A 13979-nucleotide genomic window follows, 5' to 3' on the forward strand; every position below is an offset into this window, starting at 1 on the left:
CTCGCCTGAAACGGGGCTGGCGCGGCTCTCATCCCGAGGAGCGAGCGCTCCTTGGGCGTCATGGACACCATCAAAGTCGGCAGGAGCCGCAAGACTCTGCCACCAGGGCCCTGTCTTCTGCCTTGGGGTCGGCCCGACTGCGAAGCTGAGTGTGACTGACTCACTGCGAACGGGGCAGCTCAGGAGCGGAGGCAGGCTCCCTGCTCCTCTTGGGGACGGGCATCACTCATGGCCGGGCGCAGAGACGGTGGCCGGGAGGGGCCACAGAGCCGAGCCCTCGTGGCTCCGAGCAGGGTGTGCGGGCCTTGGCCCGCGGGCCTTTCGGTTGGGGCCGGGTCGTTCTTGGTTGTGAGGGCGTCCCTGGGGACTGAGGCTTATTTAGGAGCCTCTCCGGCCTCTACCCACCAGGTTCCAACAGCACGTCCCCCTTCCTGCTGGGACACCCCAAGAATGTCTCCAGATACCATCAAATGCCCCCCTGGGGGACGAAACCACCCAGACAACCACCGGTCTAGAGAAGAGGCCGAAGGCCGGAGGGGCCCGGGGCTGCGGTCTGGGTGCTGTGGCCGCCGGCTGTGGCACCCGGCTCGGCCACCTGTTTTAAAGGGTTTCCCGACTTCTGCCGGAAGACGAGAACCGCCGGCCCGCAGGCACGAGGGGCGGCCCCCCCAGATCCCACGCTGGGGGCAGCGCCCCCCCGGCCAGCACCTGCTGCTAGAAATAGCTGATGGGAAGGAGCTCAGGAGACAAAGTACAAAGAACAAAGTCTGACTGGGAGGAAGAAAACGTACCTCTTACCCCCTGTGGCCGGGAGCCCTAGGAGGCGCTGGCTTTCTCCTCGTTGCCGCGGAGAAAGGGAAGCCGGCTCCGAGCGGAGCGAGGGGCCGGGGTCATCCCTTTAATTAGGCGCCGAGCCGGTGCGGGGAGCGGACCGCGCGGCTGAGGCGGGGAGTGCCCGGCTTTGAGAGATGAGAGCCCACGGGCCCTTTCACACGGAGCGGAAGGTGGACGGCAAACCCCAGGGAAGGGTTTCTGAACGCCGGCCAAGATGTGGGAGGAACCGGCGATGAAAGGCAAGTTCAGGACGAGCGAAGCGAGGGAGCAGGTCTATCTATAGCGCCCGTCCTTCCAGAGCAAGCTTTGCAGGAAGATAAACAACTTCTGCAGCCCGGCATTTTAATGGGAAGGATCCATTTCTCTGCAGAAACAGCAGAGGGGCTGTGGGGGAAGCTCTGGAGTCGGAAAGACCCGGCTTTGAGTTCCGGCTACATGTGACGCGCGGGGCCTTCACCTTCCCAGCCCTGCGGGACCGCCGTGACGACCAGACGGGGGCGACGGTTCTCGGGAAATGACAGCGAGGAGCCAGGCTCCTGCCGACGCAGAGGCAGGTAACACCCCGACAGCCCGCGCGGTGGGTTCCCCCTTTCCACTCATTATAACCGTCCTACCATCCGAGTCTCCCGGTGAGAGGATCACTCTACCACCACCTGCTGGCCACCCACTAAAATTGTCAGCACATTGTCAGCAAATTGCCAGAGCGTCAAAGCTAAAACCCAGGGACCCATAGCAAGCAGCCTGGGGACCGCAGTCGAAACACATGCTTGGGAATATCAAACTTGGGGTGCTGACCCCCCAACCCTGCCCCCGGGCCGGCTCTGCGGGGAGGGAGACACGGCAGGCGGCGCCACAGCGGGGACTTGTGTTTCCCAGCTGTCCTTCAAACAGCCATGAGACAACATGCTCCTCCTGGGACAAATGCGTCCAGGTGAGCAGCACCTCCAAGGCTTTAACCCACGTCTGCCTGCCACAGACACTGCTGCGGGGAAGACCGGCCACGCGCCGGCCTGAAGGGTGGGTGTGCGAGCCCGCACCCTCCCCCCCCCCCCCCCGGACAAGAGGGAAGATGGATGTGGGTTTACACGCGGCGCTGACAAGGCTGGGCGATAGCCGGGCGGAGGCGTGCCGCTCCGGCGCCGTCGGGAGGAAGGCGATATTGACGGTGATGGCCAGTCAGGGCGGGGGATGATGAACAGCCCGGACGAAGCAATCGGCGCAGGGGTGGGGCCCGCGGAACAGCCTGCCAGTCCGGAGGCGGGGACGCCCGGCCGTCCCAGCAGCAGCCTCGGCTGCGGCCCCGGGGCCAAGGCTGGCACTCCCGAGTCCCCCGCGCGCCCGGCCCCAGCGCAGGTGTGAGGAGGAGGATGATGATGCATTGCACAGGCAGTTGGCCTTGGAGTGAACTATGATGGCCGAGTGCGCTACTAACGGCCCCCGGGGGTCTGCCCCTGCTCCCCACGGCGATGCTAACCCCGGGCCTGCGCTTCGAGAGAGAATCACCTATAGGGAAAATGATTAATCAAAAAGGAAAAGAAAAATCACACGCTCCCAGTAAGATTCAAGAGAAGCCTCGGCCAATGGCGGGCGCGGAGATAATTGTTCCGCATCTGTCAATAAAGCTCAGCTGCCCCCACCGGCTGCGGACGCCGGGGCCTTTCACCGGGATTACGAGGGGGTGGGCGCGGGCTCCCCGCTGCCGTTAGGGTGATGAACGGTCGGAGCCACAACAGGCCCTGACGGGCAGATCAATTCCGGGTCCGTAAAGAATCTGCACAAGAGGTTCCCGGACAGGAATTTACGGCCACCAGTTTTTATTCCCTCTCGCTGCAAAAATTACTTCTGTCAAACACTTAGGGGAGTGAGAAAAAATGTAAAAAAATTAATTTTTCATGGACCACGGGAGCGGCCTTCCTCCATGCGGAGGCCCAAGATGAACACGTCCCCGAGCTTAAAAAATTACGCCGAGCCGCGTGCGGCTCCCCGCGGAAGGGGGGACCCCGCCGCCGCCCGGGAGCCGCAGACAGCAATTTGAAACCCCGAGCGGAGCTGTCTGGATTTTCTCCCGGGGCAGATGCGGCCTCATGTTCGCGACGCCAAATCACATTAGACATTTAATTCTCAACCGCAGGTACTTAAATGCAAAGCCTCGGAGCGGCCGCGGTCGTAAAGCAGTGGGGAATTCCAGGGCACGGGCGGCCTCTCCCTTCCTCCCCCCCTCATTTAACCAGAACCTCCTGTTTTGCGGCTCCGCGCACTACAAAGTGATCTGTCTCATTAGGAGTTGCTCACAGCTGCTGAAAGACGCAAACCCCCGGGGCACCTCCGCGTCCACCCGGGAAGACTTTGAAAAGTTCTCCGGAGCCGAAGTCCTAATTTAGTGCGGACACCGGGCTGGAGAAAAATGGGATCTCAATGTTGTTATTATTATTAGGTTTTACAATAAAAGCATATTCACTGATGCACGGGCATTTGAATTCAAAAGCTGCTTAGCTCCTCGCGTCCCTGCTGCTAGCGCCGCGCAAGCTTTTCATGACGGCAACATCCAAACCAAGACTCAGGGTAGAGAGAGAAAAATGATTAAAAAAAAAAAAAAAGGGCGGGGTCCGCATCCACAGCTGCTTGAAAAGGGGCGCGCCGCGGAGAGCGCCCCATCCTGCTTGCGTCTTCTGGGGCTATTTTCCACGCGCGGAAGGGGAGGCTGGGGCCCGCGTGGGGGTCCTGAAATCCCTTCACAAACGCGCTCCCTTGAAGCCGTCCGTCAGACCCCGTGCCCTGGTGTTCGTGAGAGATGGCTTGGGTCCGGCCGCGTGGCGGAACCGGTGACGGCGGGAGGCCGGGACGCTACCCCCACCGCAGGCAGTCGGGGCTTCTCGACCCCCCGGGGGGGGGCCCCAGTAGACCAGGGACCTTGGTGACTCGCAGCCCCGATCCAGTAACTCACGGGGGCGCCGGGACGCCGCATCGCAGCCAGCTCCCGGGGGCTGCCCGGCATCACATGGTCCAAGAGCAGCCTGGGAAGCGGAAGCTAAGAGGGCGGCGCTCAAGCTTCCGCATCCGTCCACGGAGGGCTCGCCACCACGCACAGCGCCGAGCCCCTCCTGTTCTGCACGCGGTGGGTCCGAACCGGGCCTGAGAGTCTGGGTTCCCGGCCGGCCAGCCCCCAGGGGACGCCGCTGCCACCTGCCTAGGCAGCGCCTCCGATGGACAGCTAGGGTATGGCATGAGGCCACCTGAGCCTGCGTCCCGGCCCTTGCCGGACATGACTCAGGACGAACGTTACTGAATCTCTGTGCACCAGTGTCCGCCCAGCAGGCAGAGGGCACCCACGGCAGCGTCTGCTCCGAGGGCCAGACGGCGCAGGCCAGGGGAAGCCCCCAACGGGCAGTGGCTCTCACCATGACCCCTGCCACTGGCTCCCTTCCAGCACTGGCTCGGCACGACATCCCGCCGACACTTAGAAACCACAGGCGTGCGGGAAGAAGCCTGAAAACCCGGAGGAACAATCCTTCTGTCGCGTTTCTGGGTTTTGCTGTTTCAAATGTCAGCTGTCCGTGTTAAAACAAGGTGTCGGTTAATGTTGCAATTCTGGGCTCTCCTGCGCCTCCCACCTCCCACCTCGCTGCAGCTCCTGGTCCTCGCCCCTCCCCCGGCCTCCTCGCCGAGTCTCTGTCCGAGCTGCCTGGATGCGGGTAACGACTTCCTCCTGCGGCTTTGCACAAAAACCCCACCGGGCTCCTCCAGCACCTGTGCTCAGGTTGACGCTCTTCGGGACTTTCTCCCTGGGTAACTCGGCCCGCGCGGTTTCAGCCCGGCTTTCTCTCGGCATCGCTCCACGGCAGGCGGAGACCGGGCCGCAGACCTGGGTTTCTCGCCTCCCGTGTCCAGGGGCGCAGCTCTGCCACACTGGGGAGCTTCACACGTCTGCAAGCAACGGCCACGTGCGTTACGAGCGGAGGCCCGCGGGCTCCGACGCACGAGAAATCGCTCTGTCGTCCAAGAACGGTGTCTGCACGTGCTTGTCCTGGTAGAGGTGCATGTGGGTGCGCCTTGAGCAACCTCCGTGGGAGGGCCGGGGGCTGGAAACGCCGTCTTTTCCGGATGTGGCGGCAGGATGTGGTGGCGGCAGGATGTGGTGGCGGGGTGCGGCAATCACGCGCAGGGGTGACGGATGCCAAGGGCTGTGGGGGGAGGGCCAGGCAGCCGGCGGGCCGTTGTCCGGGGCTCGACTGTGCAGCCGGACGCTCCAGCGGGGTGGATGTCGGATTCCCGTGCTGCTGCCGCCAGCACCGTCCCACAGACATGCTCTGAGTGCGGGGGAGGGGAGGTGGGGTGACGCTGCCGGAACCTGGTCTTCCGAACCCCCGGCGCCCGCCGGCAACCCCACAGCACGGAGGGGAGGACAGAGAAGCCGCACTCGGACCAGGCTGTGTCGGCGTTTCGGCGCCTCTTGCTCAGAGGCCACGCTTCAGAAGGCAGGGCCGTGGCGGGGTGCGCCCCCAGGCTCCAAGGTCCCCCCACCTGCCGACGCAGGCGCCCACCTCCGCGGAGAGATGGCGACAGAATGGACCCCGTCAGCCGGTAACACTGAAAGATCAGTGCATTCCAACGTGCCTGGTAGTGCGATGCTCCTCCCCCAGCACGGAACTCTGACGCCCACAGCAGACACTCGGGGCGGGGGACACGGGGCAGGCGTGCGCTGTGCGCCCGAGGACCCCACGCCGCAGCCAGGAGGACACAGAGGCTTGAGGAGGCGGGGGAATTGCCGAGGCCTCCGGGACAACGGTGGGGGTGCACATGGGTCCCTCCGCAAGGGAGGCCTTCACAGTGACATCGGAGCCCCCCATCGGAGTGCTCCAAGATCCTCACGATTTCCGGAGGGGACAGAAGGCCTGGAGAGTCCCTGGAGAGGGTGGAGGTGACCTCTGCCACTTCCGGAAGTGCCTTCTGGGAGAGCACAGTGTCCCCTCCCCCCAACTCCGGGGCCGGGTTGCGGGCACAGGTGCCAGGACCCGCCCACGCCGAGTCACCGCCTCCCCGGGCCCTCTCCACCCGGCCTCCGCGGGGGCGGTGGCCCTTCTGGACTCCACGTCTCCTCCCGGCTCTGTCGGGGGACGTCCTTCTTGGATGCTGGCGTGGGGCGGCCAGAGTCACCGACGGTGCTCACTGCGGCGGCGGCCGCTGGGTCTACAGGGAGGGCCTGAAGCTGTGTCTCTGACGGGGGCGCCAAATTCACGTTCACCGGGGGCCACATCCGCCTTGAGGCGACCTTGAGGTCGCCTTCTGAGGGCGGAGTTTAACTTTGGGGCTGCATAAATGTCACTGTTCCTGAACAGGCCAGCGAGAGCTTGGTGCTGCAGCCGGGCGGAAACAAGGCGCCGGCCGAATTAAACAAGGCGGGGGGCCGGGTTCGGCCCGCGGGCCTGGTGTCTGCCAGCGGCACTCCAGAGCACTAGGCCGCCATCACTCCAGCCCCGTCCGGCAGAAGGCGTACAATGGCAGAGCGCCTTCAGCCACCGGGAACCGGCCGCCACAGGCCAGGCCACATGCGGGGCTCTTTTGGGGTCCCCGTCATGCACGGCAGGACAGTCTCCAGGCTGCGCACGTGTCTCCCAAAAAGCTGGCTGCACAGAAAGGGTGGGGAGAGCCTCCATGGTCTCCGAGATACAGCAAGAGTCTTGGGAAACGACATGGAAGAAGAAATTGTGTGTTTTCCTTTGATGGAAAACACCCCAAACGACACAGAAGGAGCACCCACACAGGGAGCAGAGGCCGAGGTGCAGGGAGTGGGGTCAGGGGCAGAAAACTGATGTTCTGTATCAGCCCTGCGGCCACCGGCGGGTCCCAGGAGCCTGAGCAAGCCGCCTGCCGTGTCTGCCTGCACCTCAGTTTCCTGGTCTGTCAAGTGGGCGTGAACAGCTACTCCTCCCTGCCCCGGAGAGGAGCAAAGGAGCTGATGTGGGTGACACAGCCCGACGCGGACAAATGCTCCACGATGCAAGGCGAGGTGTGCAGGTGGCTGAGCTGCCCCCTCAGTGCTGCCTGCAGAGCGGACTGCGGGGGGCTCGGGGCGCCGCGTCCAGCCCCTGGGCTGCACCCAAGGGCCGTGAGTGGGCCGCGGGGCCGCGTCCTCTCTTACCACTGCTGATGGCCGAGTTTGCAATGACCGTAGCCTCGCTCCACTGGTCGGCACTGGAGACGGAGTAGGACCGCTGCTGCATGCCGTCCGGCCGGCTGCCGAAGGAGCCCAGGCTGACGCCGCCGGCCATCTGGGGCCCGGACGCACTAGTGACAGTCCCTAGGAACAAACAAGTCAGGTGAACACTCGCGGGCCGCGGACCCCAGAAGCCGGCTCCAGGCAGTCTGGGGGCCCACGCGCCTGCACGCGGCGGGCTGTGGGCGAGAGCCGTCGTCCTGCCCGTGTGAAAGGGGGTGTCTTGAACCTTGGGCGCTCAGCATACCCTGGTGAAGGGGTCTCATGCCTCCGATGACTACGCCCAGGACAGCCCCGAAGACACGCACGGCACAGCTGCCATCTCTGGAGGGGGCCGAGGGGCAGGCAGAAGACCCCCCCGATGGAAAAGACAGCCGGGTGGGCGTTCCAGGAGCCCCAGTGTCAGCATCGACGGACGGAAGTGAAAGTGGTCGTCCACTAGGAGTCGGTTTGGGGGCAGGGGGCTGTTTCCTCGGGGAAGGTGGATCTGACAGTCGACACACACGGCAGTTCCCAGACAGGACGTGGAGAGGAACGCGGACGCCGCCACCAGGTCAGAGGCGAAGCAGAGGAAACCCCCCCCAGACGCTTCCCTGCGCAGGAGCACGAGACAGAGGACACTGCCGCCGTGCGCGTGGCAGTCTGAACCAACCGCTCCGCGCCAGGGTGGATGGCTGCCTGGTCACTCTGCGTGTGGACTCGAAATCCAGAGCCCCGTCTAAAGCTCAGCCGGACACACCTTGCTGCCGGTGAATTCACTTGTAAGATCTACATGCGGATCTTCAAAGGTGTCAGGTTTTTTCTTTTTTTTAAACTTTCCTCCAACTGTTTCAGCTTAGAACCAATTAAGTTTCCAATTGCGTATTCAACTGCTCTGCAAACAAACCCTTGGGAGCCGGAGGATGTGGGTCTGGGCCCTCTCCCCCCCAGGTGGGGGTGCTGGTCCCCACCCCCGGCAACTGGGGCCGACCTCGGAGGTGCTGTCCTCAGGGAGGCTCCAGTCTGGTCCCCCAGAGAGGATCGGACAGGTCCGCCCGTGGCCAAGACGCACGGTCAGGGACACTGGGGCCATGAAGACATGGGAGTGAGGGGCAGGGGGTGGCGCCCGCCGGGGGGCCCAGGGGAGACTCCAAGGGCCCTGCGCGCAGAGTTCAGACTTGGGGACCGACCCGTCTCCGCAGGGACAGTGAGGGAGAGGGACACTGTGTGACCCAGGCAGGCCCCCGCTCCTCTGACTGGCTCGCCTGACAGGAGGCCCCACAGAACCGCAGTCCGTCCGTCTGGGTTCCCGCTTTCACACCACCCCCTGCGAAGCAAAGCCGCACAGACGGTCTCGCACAAGAACGCCCACCAGAGACCCTGGCTGAGAGTGTTCACGGCGGCACTGAACGGCTGCAGTGCCCATCCGCCACGGGGGCCTTGGGGGGTGCCACCGGGGAGTGCCGCCCACCTGCGGGACGGGCGAGCAGCAATGACCCGGGCCACACGGCGGGACTGCCCCACCGGCGGGGGGGTGGGGGGGTGGGGGACCAGCGGGGAGCAGGAAGCAAACGGGCGGGCGCCAGCGCTCGGGTCCCCAAGACAGAGACTGGGCAGCAGGCACGACCCACCTGTGGGGCGAGGGAGCCGATGGTCGTCGCTTTCCAGGGTGGGTGTGTGTATTTTGCGAGTGTGAGTGCTTTGTGAGCAAATGTGTACACCTTCTGAGTGTGTGTGCATGTGTATTTGTGTGTATTATGTGTCTGAGTGTTCTGTGTGTAGGTTTTTTGGTGTGTTTTGTGTGTGTTCTCAGTGTGTGTGTGTGTTCTCAGTGTGTGGGGGGGGGGCAGTGACAGGATGTGGCCCCCAGAGGCTTCCTGGGCCGCTGGCCAGCTGCTGCTTCCTGAGCTGTGTGCGGGTCCCCCCGCCGTGCACCTAACTCAGGTATAACTTACAGTTTTGCACTTTCTATGTGGACATTATATTTATCCCTCTCCCAAAAAAACAGAGCTAAGAATGGTCATTTGAATGGTTTGTGAGTTAGGTCAGGCTGGGTGGGAGACAGTTCCATCAGCATTAAGCCCCAAAGAACGGCCCAGCCCTCCGAAGTCTGGGACCCTGGTGTCCACAGGGGTCCCAGCAGGACCTCTGGTATTGTCTCAGCATCTCCCCCGATGTCGTCTGGGTCACCGTGACACACACGGCCAACTTCTAGCGCACCCGGATTCCTCACGCACCCCACGCGGGGACGGAGCTTCCGGCTGGGCCAGCGGGGGCGGCCCCATTACCAGGCTAATCCCGGCCGGGCCCCCCTTGGTATGGATGAGCGTGTGCTCGGGGGGCGCCCTGATTAGTGAGGCTTCCCTGGGTCAGAAGCGCCTGATTCCTCCCACGGAATAATTTTAGCTTTCGGTGCAGCCCTGAAGCGTACGAGCCGATTTGAAAAGGTATTTACCTCCGCCGTGCGCTATTTTTCTTTAAACAATTTGCATTTCAAAGCGAGTGTGGCAGCCACATCTGAATGCGTAGCAGTGTGTTGCCGGACCGACGGCGGGCGCACAAGCATGAAAAAGACGCTGGTCCTCCATTGAGCGAGCGTGTTTCCAGCCGCCCAGCGCCATCAAAGGCCCGACTCCTCTTTCAAGCCGTGGGATTATTGTATTAAAAATAGCCCGTGCCGGCTTTCTAACATACACTCGGAAACAGGCTTTTCGGAGCACCCAAGTACAAGTTCATCAACAATCATTTCTTTTAAAGTGCTCGCTGCTCCATGCCCGTCGTCCCGATGTTGGTCCGCTTCACAGTCAGGACCTGACTGACCGGCGGCTTCCACGGGAAAACGGCGCTCAGCACTCCACTCGGCCGACCGGTCGGTTAAATCACCCGAGACAGAGCAGCGACCCTGGGCGGCGACAGGGGACGCGGAGGTTCGTGTACAGGAGGAACTGGGGATGGACGGTTCACTCCACCAGCGAGTGGGCGTGACTGGTTTCCAGCGCGGGCTCTGGAGTTAGAAAAGCGTCCCAGCCACAGGACGAGGACCCACGCACGGCAGCACATGCGGAGTGGACACTGGGGCGGGCTGAGCGGCGTCCCTGTGCAACCGCCCACCCGCACTTGCACCACGCCCCCGCTGCGTGTGCCGGGCAGGCCAGGTTTGCCCGACCTGGGGCGGGACCTCAGAGGCCATGCTAATGGGCACGGCACTGCCCAGGGGCACACCCATTTGCCTGTTTGCGTTGCTGGCAGCCCGGGGCCCAGGGGGAGAGGATTCTTCCCGAGGTCACATTCGGTCCCTTCTCGTGAGGAGGCAGGTGCCCGGGACTCCTGGCGGGGTGGTGCGTGCCCCTGTCCCTGTGAAGCGGTGCTGCTCTGCACGCCTGCCACCAAGGCGGGGCTCACGTGTCTCCGGCTGCGGTGCGTCTTCTGCTGTGAAGAGTCTTCCCTGCTGTTCACCGGGGAGCGGAACCGCAGACCCGCGGCGAGGGCGGCCGTGCCTGGGGGTCGAGTCCTGGAGCGCGAGGGCCCGCTGCAGACTGAAGCGTGGGGACAGTTTGTTTCATTCTGACTCCCCCCACTCACTCCATTCTGACGCGGAGGGGAAAGTGGGGGTCTCCCGTCATACGTACGAGCTCCTCAAAGGTCATCTTGCACAGCGACACAGACGCAGAGGTGACAGGGTTAGAAGTCTACGAAGACCCCGTCTTACATAAACAGCCTCACGTTACACACAGCACTCTCTCTCCTGACTCAGGGCCGCAGATAAGGCGTCATTTCACAACACACTCTTGGACACGACCCCCACCTGGACACTGCGCCGTAACCTAGTAATTTTAAACACACAACCCGTTATGGACCGGGTGCAGGTGATTCACACGGCCGCGTCTCCACTTCCGGGCAGTTCCGGCGGCTCCCGGCGTCCCGGCGTCAGGAACCGCGCTGTGGGAGACGCGTCCCGCTCCGAGGTTTTCCTTGGGTGGAATCCCAGGAGAGTGATTACTGGGTCGAACACCGCCGACACGTTTCTGACTCGTGATACATGTTTCTAATTACTTTTCCTAACGAGCGGTGAGCTGGAAAAGATGGAGCCTGGGCGTCTGGAAGACAGTCCAGCTCGTCGTCTGTCAAGCAGCAACGGCGGTGAAGCGGTGACGACGGTGATGGTAATGAGACGCCCACGTGGCCGACGGCGCGAGGCTCCGGTTACCGTGGCGCGCTTCATGAACCGCGAGGCCCGTGCAGGTGCCAGTGGCTACCAATCTCCCCGACAGCGGGCTTTCCCGTCCCCCCAGTTCGGTTTGCAGTGAGAGCTGAAGATAATGGCCACGTCGCCAACCCTGTCTGACTCCAAGTCACAAGGCCGAGCACCTTCCTTGCGCGTCCCCCGACGGCGTGTCTCCGAGTGCCGTCGCCACCGTCTGTCCTGCGTCCGTGTTCAGCGCTGCGGCCACCTTGGTTGGCACGAGCCCGCACAGCCGTGCCCCCGAGGGGTTTCCAGACGCCCAGCGCACAGAGCTGGGCGCAGCAGGGACAGCTCGCTGCACTCCTGCCGCTTTCAGTCTGCCCAGACACCCGAGGCAGGGCGGGCGAGAACCAGGGGGCACTCCACTCACATCCCGGCGCCGGGCCACGCCCACCCCGGGACGGCCTCCAGGCGCCGTCGGGGCCATTGCAGGTGAGCATGACAAGCACAGAAGGAGGTAAGTTCTCCGTTAAGTGATCACGTTTAGAAATGGATTTGAGTCTTTATTCCAAAGTCAGAGTCTGCTTCGTCCAGGCGCACGGCACCACGCTCATCAGTGTCGAGTAGGACCTGCCGTCCTCACCTGGAGCGCTCACCTTCCCCAGGAGCACCTGCCGCAGGTCCCCGCTGTGTGTGGTGCGCGCCAGTGCGGTGCTCACGCAGCTACCACCCATTTCTGGTCTGGGCCGCAGGCGCGAGTCTGCACGCGATACGGTAACAACAGGGCCTGGCACCACCACACAGAAGCAGGATGCAACTCAGGGCCTCCTCCTAGACAGGAAGGTACGGCGACAGCATCGAGGGAACAGTGAGCACTGCTCCGTGGAACAGAGTCCCAGGCGTGCAGAGGACGAGCTCTGGGCGCGCTCCACCGCTCGGTGCCTCTCCTCGCCGCGCACACTGGCGCCGCCTCCGCGACGCCCTTCCTCCTCTGCACGGGAAACGCGATAGCTGTGCTCTGCACAAAATCCGCTTTGATTTGGCAGCGCTGTTTTGAGGGCAGAGTTCTCCTGCCACCGCTGAATCTTCTAAGCCCTCTCAGGGAGGAGGCCCACGCAGCCGCAGGGCTGCCCCCCGCCCCCACCGGGAGAGCTCACGGGACTCCCCTCCCTCCCGGTCCTTACCACACCGCCTCTGCGAAGGGAACAGAGAGCCGGGAGGGGTGTGAGCACGCTGGGGGATGCCCACGCTCGTGACTCTGGCGACGTGAAGGCGGGCCGTGTGTGTGTGGGCCGGACGTTTTGGGGTCCACGGCTCACCGGGAGTGTTCCAGAAAGACGAGTTTTCTTGGGGCGAGTGGAGATGACAAAGCATCGACACGTGGTTTGGAGACGGCGCAGAGCCACGAGGACTGAAAAATCTTCTTCCTCCAGCCCGGGAGCCACCCTGGGCTCGCCTCGATGCAGAAAGGCTCTCCGGAGGCCCAGGCCAGGGGCCCCTGCCTCCGAGGGCCACTGGGGCCACCCGCAGGGACCCCCGTCCCAGCGCCTGCCTCTCCCACGGCGGCTCTTCTGGGATGGCCGTCTGGCGGGGCTTGAGAGCATGCTGTCAAGGGCTGAAATGCCATGTCTTCACCAAACGTATGTTTCCAAGAGGAAAACACCGTTTCTAGAGCAACTTTATCGACTGACAGGGACCTCTGCTCCCAGAGGCGCGCCCGGCTCGGCCTCTGACGCCCCTCGCACGCTCAGCTGAGACCAGCAGGGACCGAGATGCCAGCGTCAGTTCTGGCGGCAGAGGACCCTCCACGCCGAGTGCAGACGCACGAAGGTTTGCTTGCACGGGGGCAGTGTGGCTTTGATTTAGACTTGAGCTGCGCCCCAAAGACCCCGGGCGGGGAACGCTCCCAAGGAGGGGACTGTCCCTGAAAGACAGCAGGCCGCCCTCACCCCCCCACCCCGTCTTCATCGCTCGCACCGCTCATGATGGTGATACTATTATTTACTTAATGGAAAAATAATCGCTGGGTGACAAAACCAGGCGAGGGTGACACGGAAAGAGAAATAATGGCCTATGCCTCAAAGAGTTTCCAATTTAATGATGGAAACAATCTAACAAATTTGCCTAAGTCTCCGTGGGAGAGACGCCTGCAGAAATGACTCACAATAAGAACGCATTTCTCATAAAAGCTGGAGACGCTGCCAGTCCTCATTTCAGACGTGGCCACCTCCTTGGAATTTCAGTCTAGGAGAAAATAAAACTTATTGAAATAAAAGCTTACGGAACAGCCAGCCATCAGAACCTACTCCAATAGAGCCTGGTTTATGGAAGCAGGTCATCATCCCATGATACCGATTTTTTCATTATTTTTCAGCCAAGTACCTCACAAGCAGGCAGGCTTTCCTCTCCAAGTGTTCCGCCAAGCTGCTGCAAAGACCCTCAGCGCAAGCCCCGGCTCGTATATCGGAGGGCTCGGTGCTGGGGACAAACCCCCACCCCCGCCCCGGTGCGGGAAACGATGGCCTGGCCGGGGCAGACACGGGGCGAGGGGCCAGGCTCCGCGGCCCTGACGGGCGGCGCGCCAACTCCACACGCCGGGAGAGACTCGGGGACACGCTCGGCTCAGCGGACACGGAGCCGGCTCTGGAGTTATTAAAATGTTTTCTAGACCATTTGAAACTAAACAAAGAAAAACTTTGTTTCTACGAGACAACCCCGGATCTAGTTTGGATGCTGCATTTTTTTTTTTTTAATAGCTATTACCACTGT

General features: G+C 62.7%; 1 protein-coding gene across 9 annotated transcripts in view; it reads right to left on the reverse strand.

Annotated features, from left to right (window-relative positions):
• Positions 1 to 13979, reverse strand: part of AGAP1 (ArfGAP with GTPase domain, ankyrin repeat and PH domain 1) — a 333220-nt gene that overhangs the window by 98174 nt on the left and 221067 nt on the right. For 7 of the 9 annotated variants that reach the window (XM_045845687.1, XM_045845686.1, XM_045845688.1 and 4 more), the window contains one exon: positions 6974 to 7132. The exons of the other annotated variants lie outside the window; for them this stretch is intronic. In XM_045845687.1, the coding sequence (XP_045701643.1) occupies positions 6974 to 7132 (159 nt within the window). The remainder of the gene's footprint in view (positions 1 to 6973; positions 7133 to 13979) is intronic. 9 annotated transcript variants of the gene reach the window in all.

The sequence above is a fragment of the Phyllostomus hastatus genome, unplaced genomic scaffold (assembly GCF_019186645.2).
Source record: "Phyllostomus hastatus isolate PE091 unplaced genomic scaffold, TTU_PhHast_1.1 phas_contig_477, whole genome shotgun sequence".
NCBI classification, from domain to species: Eukaryota; Metazoa; Chordata; class Mammalia; order Chiroptera; family Phyllostomidae; genus Phyllostomus; species Phyllostomus hastatus.